General features: G+C 45.2%; 1 protein-coding gene across 3 annotated transcripts in view; it reads left to right on the top strand.

Moving 5' to 3' along the window:
- SLC44A2 (solute carrier family 44 member 2 (CTL2 blood group)) overlaps positions 1-13,197 on the top strand; it is a 63,689-nt gene that overhangs the window by 32,926 nt on the left and 17,566 nt on the right. For all 3 annotated transcript variants that reach the window (XM_079959367.1, XM_079959366.1, XM_079959368.1), the window contains exons 5-12: positions 1,566-1,650; positions 5,298-5,423; positions 5,566-5,632; positions 7,933-8,056; positions 9,577-9,660; positions 10,448-10,560; positions 11,980-12,111; positions 12,508-12,607. In XM_079959367.1, the coding sequence (XP_079815493.1) occupies positions 1,566-1,650; positions 5,298-5,423; positions 5,566-5,632; positions 7,933-8,056; positions 9,577-9,660; positions 10,448-10,560; positions 11,980-12,111; positions 12,508-12,607 (831 nt within the window). The remainder of the gene's footprint in view (positions 1-1,565; positions 1,651-5,297; positions 5,424-5,565; positions 5,633-7,932; positions 8,057-9,576; positions 9,661-10,447; positions 10,561-11,979; positions 12,112-12,507; positions 12,608-13,197) is intronic.

Below are 13,197 nucleotides of genomic sequence, written 5' to 3'. Positions count from 1 at the left end.
CTGGGTAGAAAAGGGAAAGCTTCGTTTCTTGCAAGGCCTGTTTGTCTTATTCATGAGGCAACTCGTTTTCCCCCTTAATGTGGAATCCTGGAATTTTCTGAGGCATTTAAATTCCCCCTTTGAATGTTCTCCTGAGTTGCCACAGTCAGTTGGGGCCAGTTGTGTCACATGCCAGATGAATGTCAGGAAACCCCAAATAGTGGTACAGTGGTACCTCGGGATACATACGCTTCAGATTACAGACTCCGCTAACCCAGAAATAGTACCTCAGGTTAAGAACTTTGCTTCAGGATGAGAACAGAAATTGTGTGGCGGCGGTGCAGCAGCAGCAGGAGGCCCCATTAGCTAAAGTGGTGCTTCAGGTTAAGAACAGTTTCAGGTTAAGAACAAACCTCCAGAACGAATTAAGTACTTAACCCGAGGTACCACTGTATTCTAGGCCAAGTGAAACCAGGAATGAAAATCTATGCCTCTGCAGCAGTGGTGGGATCATTCTGACCCACGGGCCTAATTAGGCCCAACCGTTCTCTTGCTTTGGTTCACAAGAGTGTTTTGGGTTAGCCACATCTGACATCAGATATGGGCCCTTTCAAGAGCAACCTCCTGATTCTTCCTTTGCAGTCATGGCTTGAAACACCTGGTGTCATATAACACTCCTGAGGTGATTAGCAGGTGGGCAACCCCACTTGCCCATCAAAGTAACCCATGGAGGATCGGCCATGTTTGATTCCAGCCTTCTGGCCCAAAGGTGTTCCTCACCCCTGCTGTACAGGAGATCTGGTGGGCCTTTCCTCTGACTCTCCTTGTCACCCTCTCCGATGAGGTGGCATTGAATTCAGTGAGGGAGAGGAAGCCAGAGCAGCGTGAGAGGATAGAATAAGGAGAAGTGGCTCCTCCCCCATAGTTAGGTATGAAATTTCAGGGGCAATTACATAAGACAAGGGTGTATTTCAGCATTTGCAGACTGAATTCTCCTCCTGGTAGGCAACCACATTGGGTCTTCATGCAGCATGGGTTAGGTGATGTCACTTCCAGATAGGCCTGAGCTGTGGCAACTTTCATTTTAAGAACTGGTGATGGCTAAGGCTGGTAACCCTTGGCACATCACTTTGTCTGTGATCCCCAAGCAGTGCTGGCTGGTCTGCATAGAGAATTCTAACCTGTTCAGAAGTGGTTCAGGAGAGTCTGCTGGCATGAGCGATCTCCTTCATCTTCTAGATCTCCACAGTATGTCAGACTTGCTGAACTTTGGGTTAAATCCTTTTTATTAGTTTTTCAATAAAAAACATCCAATTAACATATCAAATCATAATCCAATTAAAATAAAAAACTAAAATAAAAAAGACCAAATTATCATCCAAATTATAATTATTAATTTTTCGGGGCTTCCCATAGTCTGGACCTTGAAGCATATCTCCAAATCTCAATCCTGCCTCTGTTCGTTGTTTCCATATTTTCCACATCTCAATTTTAACGCTTTAAGATTTGCTGAACTTTTGGGACCTATCTACTGATAGAAACATATGCTGGCTTGGATGTTCTTATGGTCCTTTCTCTGTTTCCAGGAATAAACCTTTCTTGTTCTACTTCAACATCGTGAAATGTGCCAGCCCTTTGGTGCTGTTGGAGTTTCAGTGTCCCACCACACAGGTAAGGTTTCTCTCCTTGTCAATACCTTTGTCCCAGAGAGGTCAGAATTTCAAGAGCTTTGTGCTTGTCTGCATAGGACAAAACTTCATGGACAAAAAGGAAGGTGGGTTGCTTTTGCTCAATGATATCTGGATATAGACAAGCTGATGTGTCATGTTGCCCAATAAAGTGCATGGGAAGAGAGTCAGAGCAAGGATACCTTATATCCTCTCTTGGTCACATTGGGGAAATGGGAAGGGAGGGCAAAGACTTCAAAGAGCAGCTGCCCAAATCCTGGTTGAATGGGTGATGTTTGCCTTTTCTTTGAAGTCCCTGAAGCTGCCTCCATCTGAGAGACTTCAGCTTCTCACTAGAACCCCACCACAAGTGGACGTGGAATCAGTAGAATTAAAAGGATGTAAATCTGTGACGTGTCACAGAAGTTGTGCTCTCCATGTTGAAACTGCCTCAGTTTAATGTGATGCAGGGATGTATGAGTGTGTGTGTGTGTGTGTGTGTGTGTAGGTCAGAATAACAATTATTATTATTATTATTATTATTATTATTATTATTATTATTAAATCTGTATATCACCCTTCATCCGAAGATCACAGAGCGGTTCACGAGATTAAAATGCAAAATGAGAACTCAAAATACGTAATAAGACAAAAACAGAAACAAACCAATGACCCAGCTTCCCAGAAACACATTTAAAAGGCCACAGAATTGTTAATTAGCGAAAGGTCTGGTTATAGAGAAATGTTTTAGCCTTGCACCTAAGGATATTTAAAGAAGGTGCTAGGTGAGCCTTCCTGGGGAGAGCGTTCCAAAAGTGCGGAGCCACTGCAGAAAAGGCCCGTTCTCGTGTTGCTGCCCCCTGGACTTTTGCGGAGGAGGCACGCGAAGTAGGGCCTGGGAAGATGATCTCAGGGTCCAGGTAGGTTCATATGGAGAAAGACAGTCCTTTAGGTATTGCAGGCCCCTGAGCCATTTAAGGCTTTATAGGTCAAAACCTGCACTTTGAATTGGGCCCCGAAACTGATTGGCAGCCAGTGGAGTCGGGCCAGAATCAGTTTAATATGCCTGAATTGTCTTGCCCCGGTGAGCTACCCGGCCACTGAATTCTGCACCCGATGAAGTTTCAGGGGCAGCCCCATGTATGTGTTGCAGTAATCTATTATTCGCTTGATTTTACCATTGCCGTAATCTTCTTTAGTTCTCCCTTGCTATCAGACTATCAAGCCAGATACACCCTGAGCTAGGTTTTCCAGACTTTAATTTGAATGTGAAAAACTGCTTTAAAAGTCCTGTATTAAAAGAGAGACAGCGAAGGCTTGTTTGGTGAATTATACATGGTTACAAAAGCGTGCCGTTATGTTTCAAGACGCTGTTTATAAAAAGTCTTCAAAAGACAGCATGCCTGTTAGGAATGGGAGGCATTTACAGTATTTATGAAATGGTCAGGATATTCAGGGTTTGACATGGTTTTCAATTGAGTGAGGTCTACTGCACTGTAATGATTCTCAATTTTTTAAGGTTGTTTTTGTTTTTTTCCAGTATAAGGCTATTTTAAAATGTGGCAACTGTTATAGGTAATATAAGCAAAATTATTTATACTGGGGGAATGTTGTCTTTACTGAGATGGTTTAGCAATGCTATTATGGGTTCTGGAGCGACAGAATATCCTGCAGTTTTATTTATGTGATCTGATGTTTGTACCCGGTAATTCTTTATATTTTACGGCAAATCCGCATATGGAAATAAGGCCTCACTCTGTCACAGTTTTCTTGACACGTTTAGAGTGTGGTGAGGACAGGTGATGTAGCTTTGTTGGCAGTAAATACCACCTGGTGTATAATTTAGATGTTAGTTTCTGGATAATGAGTGAGGAGGCAGTGAGAAACTTTATTTACAGATGCCAAGCACCCCTGTAAGATTGTATTAGCATGTGTTAGTAATCTTCTCTGTTGCTGGAAATATATTAGACTGGGAGCAAATGCCTTTTACCTGTGGTAGGCATCTGGAAGTGGTCAATGATTTGGAAAGAGGTGTTTGAAACTGTCAGTTGAATTACTCATGTAGTAAGTAACACCATGGATATTATCATTTGGTTACATTGAACATTTGATAACTAAAAGGAAGGAAGAACTGGTGTCAAACGTAACTATTCTGGCCAGAATAGATTCACAAAGGTCCACAATTGAAAGATTGGTTGAATAAGATCTGCAGCACATACAGTGGTACCTCGGGTTAAGTACTTAATTTGTTCTGGAGGTTCGTACTTAAGCTGAAACTGTTCTTAACCTGAAGCACCACTTTAGCTAATGGGGCCTCCTGCTGCTGCCGCGCCGCTGGAGCACGATTTCTGTTTTTATCCTGAAGCAAAGTTCTTAACCTGAAGCACTATTTCTGGGTTAGTGGAGTCTGTAACCTGAAGCGTATGTAACCTGAAGCGTGTGTAACCCGAGGTACCACTGTATATGGTAAAACTCTTGCATCAGCTCATTTCAAGAAGACAAGAAAGGCTGGCTGACCTAAGAAGTTTTGTGTTAAATTGGAATTCATTTGTTCAGTACTCATTTTCAGAAAATGTAAAATGTTTACAGTCTTGATACAATGTTATATTATTATTTATATCCTGCCTTTTACCCAGACTTGGGACTATTGACGATTCTGTTATTTTATGTATGGTACACAATTTATTATACAATTCTAGATTAAAAAAACTACACCCCAGTTATAACTGCTGAGATACCTTTTTAGTCAGTTAAAAGTTGATCTAACCAATTCTTAATTTAGCACTGCAGTCCTGGTTCAAATTAATTATATCGTTCGTAGTTGTCCCTTAAGGAATCCATCATATAAGGGTTCTCAAGAGAAGACACAAATAATTTTCCCCAATAGCGGGGCCAAGGTTATGATGCTAGATGAAAGAAAAACAAAGGAATGTGGGGTGGTCCAGAACAACTGCACATTAGAGGCAAAACAGAGGAAAATGGGGGAAAGGTAATATTGGGATGGAGTCAAAATGAAAGCATTAGGAAGCATTACTGTATTTTAATATTTTGTTGGAAGCCACCCAGAGTGGCTGGGGAAGCCCAACCAGATGGGTGGGGTATAAATCTATTATTATCTTTTATCATTATTATTCATAATGGGTGAAAAACCCTATGTGAACAAAACCACTAAATACAGTGGTACCTTGGTTTTCAAACAGCTTAGTGCTCAAACTACTTGGAGCCCGAACACTTCAAACCCGGAAATGAGTGTTCTGGTTTTCGAACTTTTTTCGGAAGCTGAATGTGCTCTGTTCTGAGTATAACTTCCGTTTTGAGTGCCACACTTCCGTTTTCCGAGTGAGGGAAGGCAGGCCGGGCGGCAAGTGAGCAGACACTTTCCATTAAGGGGTTCGCGGCTGCACTCCCCTCAAGGGAGAAGTTTAAAGGAGCCCCTGCACCACCTGTTTTGCATTACTTTCTATGGGAAAGCGTGCCTTGGTTTTGGAATGTTTTGGTTTTGGAACAGACTTCCGGAACCGATTAAGTTTGAGAACCAAGGTACCACTGTAATGTAGAGATTTGTCACTGCTGCTGGGAATCGGAACCCTGCTAGATAAATGGTGTCTGAATTGTGATACTAAATTGCTGTGCTTCTTGTGACTGTTTCAGATCTGTGTTGAAAAGTGCCCAGATCGGTACCTCACCTACTTGCAGGCCTCAACAGTTGGTGCAGCCAGCGAGGAACTCAAATACTATGAGCAGTTTTGTGTCCCAGAATTTAAAAACCGGAAGAAGGTGAGTGAGCATTACGGATGCATAATGGCTGGGAACTAGTCCAGACTTAAGGGTGATCTTCCGTTCTGCTTTTGCCTTTGTTTTACTGGGAGGTTATCCTCCTTTGGGCAGGAATGACCCATTCCTTTTCCCCCTCTCTCAGGCCCTGAGTGCACCTGAAGTTTTGAAAGATGATCTGTGCCCAGCCATGCTCACTCCAAGCAAACCCTGTAAGTCTGTCCGAGGGAGCAAACCAGTGGGGGAAAGCCTAGGGATTTTATTAACAGTTTCTTGAACAGCTCAGTAGTCAGTCTTAATGCAGCTGAAGCTTTCAGTGGCTGTGACTCCCAGCCACTTCCATTGTCAGATAGAGCCTCAGCTTAGCCTTTCCACACAAAGACTACCACAATGGTGACTCCGTTGAGGCTTCTTATCTGGGAGTATGGGAATCTGAAATTTGAAAACAAGAAGCTTCTGAGGAACCAGCCCACTTGTTCTGGGCTAGAGCAGAGCCTCAGACCCAGCATATATTATCCCCCACTTCATGCACTAAACAGTTGTTATCTCTATTGTTGGCATGAAGGCCATAATCCTCATGGACCTTGCCAACTCTCCAGGGGGGAAAATGGCCTGGCTGTTTTTAGTTTCATTTTAACCTCTGAGCCAGTTGCCAGAGGTTTTTTGGGATAGAAAGCCAAAAATTCGGGATGGCTATCAGCTTTTTTCTAACAAAGCTATTCAGTTTCTGTAACTATTTGAATGGAAGTAAGCATCATTTTCACCTTTAGTACGCTCTACATATGCACTAGAGCACAAGATAGTTGACTTCAGACCTTGCACACCATTTCAGACATGGCTGCAATAAAGACTGTGGGGTTCATGTGTGCTGTTCCTTTGCTGCTGCCTCCCCCATCAGGCTTTATTTACCCAAGGTGAGGAAAGGCAGAGCAACCTGGCGATGTGGCACCCACAGTTGTGGGAATTGCACTTGTGCACTTTTCCTTGTGTGGCCCTGCCTCCTGATCTGCCACCCAAATTTTTGAACTTAAAAGTTGGCTATCATACGTGATCCCTGAACCCACACCCGAGCAGGTTGGCTCGGTGTGAATATTGAATATCAACCCCCTCTCTAAAAAAATTGAATTAATTCTGAAGGATCATAAGAAAGCAGAAATAGATATTTGGGTTGGGTAGAAAGGTTATGTTTTCCCCCCAGTGACGACTGGGAATACTAGGTCGGGAACTCCTTGCTGGCTCCCCTCACCCCACCTCACCCCCAGGGCTTGACTTTGCTTGCGAGCTGCACCCTTTGTGGGGATGAGGGAGAACTGTGAGCCAGGCAAGAGGATTTGAACATGAAGGACAGCTACAGCTGCAGAAGGAGTAAAGGAAGCAATCTGATTACACCTGTCCCTCTGACTCATTTTGAATGTCTGTGGCAAATAAAGCATCTATTAAATCACAACAAAGTTCGAAACAAGTCTTCTGGCTAGTCATGTTCATTACAAACACTTGGATGGGAGAGGCCTTGGGGTGCTGCTTACTCAGTGAGTTATCAGTTACCGTATTTTTCAGCCCATAGGGCACACCGGCCCATAGGGCGCACCTAGTTTTTTGGGGGGGAAATAAAGAAAACCAAATTTATTTTTTCCCCCCAGGCGCGGGGCTGGGGTGGGGGAAGCCTGAGCTTCCCCCGTTCCCAGCCCCCAGAACAGGCAGCTCTCCACAAGCCGTGGGAGAGCTGTGTGAAGCCTGGGGGGCGCTGAGCTCAGTGTGCCCCCAGGCTTCGGGGTGCAGGCAGCTCTCCAAAAGCCGTGGGAGAGCTGCGCGAAGTCATGCAGCCCTCCCACAGCTTGCAGAGAGCTGCGCGAAGCCCGAAGCCTGGGGGGCACTGAGCTCAGCGTGCCCCCAGGCTTCGGGGTGCAGGCAGCTCTCCGCATGCCATGGGAGAGCTGCACCAAGTTGCACAGCTCTCCCACGGCTTGCGGATAGCTTCCTGAAGCCTGGAGAGCGAGAGGGGTCAGTGCGCACCGACCCCTCTCGCTCTCCAGGCTTCAGCAAAAACCTGCATTTGCCCCATAGGACGCACACACATTTCCCCTTCATTTTTGGAGGGGAAAAATGCATCCTATAGGGCGAAAAATATGGTAACTCTTGGGTGTTGGGGCAAGGGGTGCAGATGCAATGATCTATAAAGAGGTCTTTTTCTACACTAAGTATCTTGACACCAACTCAGTATATGCTGAGTGAAGCCCTGGTTCCTGTAGTAAGTTGTGGGAGGTCACTCCAAGCATCAGATGAAATTGCCAAGTATGCATATGGATGTAGCCCATTCGCAACCCCCACTTTGCTTCTTCAGTTGCCAAATCTCACTCTTACCTGCTTGAAACCAGCTTGGGGTGTGGGTGGGTGTTGTAGTTTTCCTCTCTGCCCGCTGATTATAGAGGGTCTTTTAAGCAGAGAGCAAGGGGAGGGGGTGCGTACTAGTCTTCCTTCTGCTTAGATCTCTCTTATATGTTGTGATCCTCAGTGGCTCGCAGATGTCTACCTGCAGTCAGCTCGAAGAAAGGGGTCATCATGGTTGGGAACAAGACCACCTTTAATGACGGAAAAGGACATGAGAGGAATGTGACGGAACTTCTGGAAGGGGCCAAGTGAGTCTTAAGTGTGTGTGTGGGGTGGCAATGAGCAGAAAGGGGCTTTGTAGACCTAGTTATTCCAAATTTGGCCAAAGAATACTTTTTGCCGACTTTGCTTAATTTACTTGCGTTATTCTAGTTGCTTGGCCTGGGGAGTTGGTCCCCAGTAATTTGTAGCTTTCTTGCTCTAGTTCTTTTCATCACAGGTGGCAGAAACTGGGACATTAGATAAACAAGGGTTGTGTTGAGACAACAGATGGGACTGGCAGGGATTGTAGAGGAAAAGGTGGGGTATGTGCTGAGAAGACCCCCATCTGACTACTCCTCTAATCTGTTAGGGGAAATCACATGCCATCTTCCACCTTAAAAAGGTAAAGGTAAAGGACCCCTGACTGTTAGGTCCAGTTGTGGACAGCTCTGGGGTTGTGCTCTCATCTCACTCTATACGCCGAGGGAGCCGGTGTTTGTCCGCAGAGAGTTTTTCCGGGTCATGTGGCCAGCATGACTAAGCCGCTTCTGGCAAAACCTATTTATGTGCCTTCAAACTGCTAGGTTGGCAGGAGCTGGGACTGAGCAATGGGAGCTCACCCCGTCGCAGGGATTCGAACTGCCGACCTTCTGATCGGCAAGCCCAAGAGGCTCAGTGGTTTAGACCACAGCGCCTCCCGTGTCCCACCTTACCCTGGCCAAAAAAAGGTTCCACTTCTTCCAGGAGACATGCTATATCCCGTGTTCCCTGGCAGCTACAAGGATTTTCCAATTCCTTTTCTGGTATGCTGCCAAAGTCCTTCTGGACAGCATGATGAAAATGCTTCTCAGGCCTTGAGATATAGAACCTTAAATGTGCTGCATATATGGAACTGCCCTCTGCTTGTCAACCATCCTTCTCCCCATGCAAAAGGAAATCCTGTGCTCACAATTGTTGAGAGTAGCCCTAACCCAGCAGAAGTGAAGTTCCTGCAGTGTCAGTGAGCAGTTAGTGCTCTACCTAACACCAGACTCTGTAGCTTTCTTATCTTAAATAAACCTCCCAGTATGTATCCAAATACAATTCAAAGTGTTGGTGCTGAACTTTAAAGCTCTAAATAGCCTTGGCCCAATATACCTGAAGGAGCGTCTCCACCAGTGCCAGATTTACGTATAAGCTAAACAAGCTACAGTCATACCTTGGGTTACGAATGCTGTGGGTTGCGTGTTTTTGGGTTGCTGACTGCACTGAACCCAGAAATACCAGAATGGATTACCGGTACTTCCAGGTTTTGGCACGCGCGCATACACAGAAGTGCAAAATGATGTCATGTGCAGAAGTGCCGAATTGCGTCATGTGTGTGCGCAGACGCAGCACTTCAGGCTGCGAACACTGCGGGTTGCGAACGTGCCTCCCACACGGATCACGTTTGCAACCCGAGGTATGACTGTATAGCTTAGGGCCACACTCTGTTGGGGGCCCCCCAAAAAAATTAAAGGAAAAGAACTTGGATGTGCATTTCTTCACCTTTCCTGTGCTTCTCACTTCTTCTTACTTTGAATTCCAGAAAAGCAAATGTGGTTCTAGAGGCGAGACAAGTGGCTATGAAGATCTTTGAAGATTACACTGTTTCCTGGTACTGGATAATAATGTGAGCAGAGAACGGAATAGTCCAGCTAAGGGTGGAATGAGAAGTCTAATGGGAGTAGCAAAAAGGAAGCTCTGGCTCTGTTCCAAAGGCAAAGGACCTTTCAGACTTACAGGCCATCTTAGAAGTTTTTCAAGTTCTGGATGTCCAGCTGAGCCATTTCACCATTGTGAAGACCTGTGTCTTCTGTATTTCCCCCTTGAAAGTAGTGAAAAGGAACACCACAAGAGTCCTTATGGGCCACTTGGCACTTTTCTCCATTATTAAAGATGGATATATTGAACTGAGACTTGCAACCAGAGGGTTTTTTCATGATTGGTTCAAAACACTGTATCAGATTCAGTCCCACACCCTTCTCTCTCTCTCTCTCTCTCTATATGTATGTATGTATTTGTGTGTATAATATATCACATCCCTGTTCCAATGGATTAAGGGGAACAGTCTCAGAGCTGCTTATATGGCGTATCAAAGGCCCTCAGACCATTCTCTGGGATTCCTACCCCTTTTTTGCCCATTCTTATCTCTTTGGTTTCCTGGTCTCTGCAGTTCTTTGCCTGTCAACAACCTTCTTGCTAATGGTTCATAGTCCCTTTTGTCAGCTTTTTGTGACCCATAATGAACTTAAATTCCCTTGATATAATTTGCACTGTTCACCTTCATTCTGCTACTGATTCGTTTACCCCAAGTTGTTAAAATGTTTGTGCAAAGCAGCATCTTCACCCAGTAGCTTGTGAGTCGCTTGGTAGTTCAAGAACGTCTTGAGAAATCCCTTGTTGTCTTCTATCTGCAGAGGTCTGGTGATTTCCATGGTGGTCAGTCTCATCTTTATTGTCCTGCTCCGGTTCCTAGCAGGGATCATGGTCTGGGTGATGATTGTGCTGGTGATCCTGGTGCTTGGATATGGTGAGTTTGGTTAAGCCCAGGGATCTGGGCAGGTGGGCTGGATGCCTACTGGAATAAATAATAATAATAATTTATTACTTATACCTCACTTCTCTGACTGGATTGCCCATTCTGGGCGGCTTCCAAGAAATTAAAACATCAAACGCAGTAAAACATCAAACATCAAAAGCTTCTCTATATAGGATTGCCTTTATATAATTGTTTGTTTTCTTGACACCTGATGGGAGGGCATTCCACAGGATGGGTGCCACTACTGAGAAGGCTCTCTGCCAGTTTCCCTGTAACTTCACTTCTCACAGTGAAGGAACTGTCATAAGACCCTCAAAGCTAGACCTCAGTGTCTGGGCTGAACGATGGGAGTGGAGACACTCCTTCAGGTATACATTCTCTCTAATGGTCTATCTCAGCACCATATGCTTCTTTCCACCTACTCTTGGTGGTGAAACGTCTCCCTTTCCACTTGTGGCAGGTGACACAGCTTGCTTTCTGTCACTCAGGTGAGCCTTGCTAGACCTCACTTTGGGAATCCCCTTACTTGTGACTTTGCTCGTTGGTGCTAGAACTGGGCCTGGGGTAATGGCATTGTTTTGGATCTTTGCCTCAGTTTAGGGGATGCTCTGAATGACCTCTATAGATCTTGCTGTGCAAATTATAAAATTGTTTCCTCTGTGAATCCAGGGAAGGTGAGCTGAGGATCAAGTAGAAGTTAGGAAGTTTGATGTAGCACCGGTCACTTCTACAGTAGCCTCTTCTGTTATCCTTCCTGTCCCCCTTAAATAGTTATTTTTATTTTTTATGTTGCTCTTAGAAATAACTCATGTCTTGAGGAAGAGGAATGGAAAGTTGCCCAGGTGAACAACTTAGTTGTAGTTGTAAAAGATTGCAACAGAGTCTGTAATTTCTGAATAGATGATAAACCTGTCCCTGTTGCAAGTTAATTGGTCTTTCTAATTCTGTGTTAGAATATCACTTTGGAAGACCGTGCTCTTTACGTTATATTCAGACTGTTGACATATTTCCCCTCTCTGCATGTAAGCAGCATCTGGTTTTCACAGAATGTGTGTGGACATGATGTCATTAAGCAGTTAATAAATGATTATTATTATCATTCAACTCCCCCTTTACCTGCAACCTGGCACCTTGAACTGAACTGATCTAAATCCTTTTCAAACTCTGAATAATTCTCATGAACTGTTGCAACAGAATTGAATGCAGGAAGTCAGGTAAAGCCTTGAGGACAAGCCTGGACTGCTCCTTCCCTAAACCTTTGATATGGCAGGCACTTCTGAACTTGCTTCCCCATTGGTACGCTTTGCACTCTGGTGTTTAAGAGCAGGACAGCTTTCAACCATTTGGTATGTTGGAAGTATTAAGCCAAGGCAATGGGCAACCATGTTCACTGCTGCTTTCATCTTGCAGGAATCTTCCATTGCTACATGGAATATGCCCAGCTGAAAGGACAGGCTGGTTCTGATGTTTCCCTGAAAGAACTTGGGTTCCAGACAGATCTCCGTGTCTACCTCCATCTGAAGCAAACCTGGCTGGCCTTCAGTAAGTCTTCTGCTCAGATGAGCGCTTCACAATGAGTGTGTCTCTTTGTTAGCCATGCCCTCCTATGTGTTGATGAAAGACCAGGAGGAGGAGAAGGACTTCCTCAGGTCTCTGTGCAGACCCAGGGATAGGAAGTCTGTAGCCCTTGAGGAACGGTTGAGCTCAATCTTGCATCATCCCTGACTATTGGCCATGCTGGTTGAGGCTGATGCAAGTTGCAGTCCAACAACATCAGAAGAGCCAGATGATCCCTGAACGTGACTTGCTCTAAGAACCATCCAGAGTCACTTGTTTGGTGTTTTACCCTGCTTTGTGGAATCAGAGCACAGGAGGGCTCAGGTTCCTCTCTCGTCTCTCTCTCTCTCCCACTTCACCTCTCTCTGTTTCCTTGCCCAGTGATCATCCTATGCATTGTGGAGGTTGTCATCATTTTACTGCTCATCTTCTTGCGCAAGAGGATTCTCATTGCCATTGCATTGATCAAGGAAGCCAGCAGGTGAGCCTGATGTGGCATGTGCCCAATAGATCGCCTTGGAAGGGTGCTTTTATCTCCCCGCCCCGCCCCCATCCCTAGTGTTTACAGATATCCACAGCAGTTTGCTGTTCTGTCTGATTCTGCTGCTGGGAAATCTAGCGGGACTTGCCAACATCAAAGAGGCAAAAACAGACAGTTCCAGGGTTCAGGGCAACTACCTTCTAACTAGAAATACTGTACAGTTATACCTTTGATCCTGAACGCCCTGGAACTCGTCCGTTTTGGCTCCTGAATGCTGCAAACCCAGAAGTGATTGTTCTGGTTTGTGAACGTTCTTTTGGAACCCGAATGTCCGACGGGGCTTCTGCAGCTTCTGGTTGGCTTCAGGAGCCGCAGTTTTGTTTTCGGACATTTTGGAAGTCGAATGGACTTTCGGAACGGATTCTGTTCGACTTCCACGGTACGACTGTAGTTAGTGAGAATGCCCATCTCAGACACAGCCTGACCCGCCACTCCCAGGGGATCGTTGGATAATTGTTTCTAGTAGAAGTGTGAGAGGAAAGTAGCTGCAGTGAATCGTCACTCCTAGAGTGGGATCTGGCAACTCTTCT

This window comes from Podarcis cretensis (genome assembly GCF_951804945.1).
Source record: "Podarcis cretensis genome assembly, chromosome: 17".
NCBI classification, from domain to species: domain Eukaryota; kingdom Metazoa; phylum Chordata; class Lepidosauria; order Squamata; family Lacertidae; genus Podarcis; species Podarcis cretensis.
This window is presented reverse-complemented; position numbering and strand designations above follow the sequence as displayed.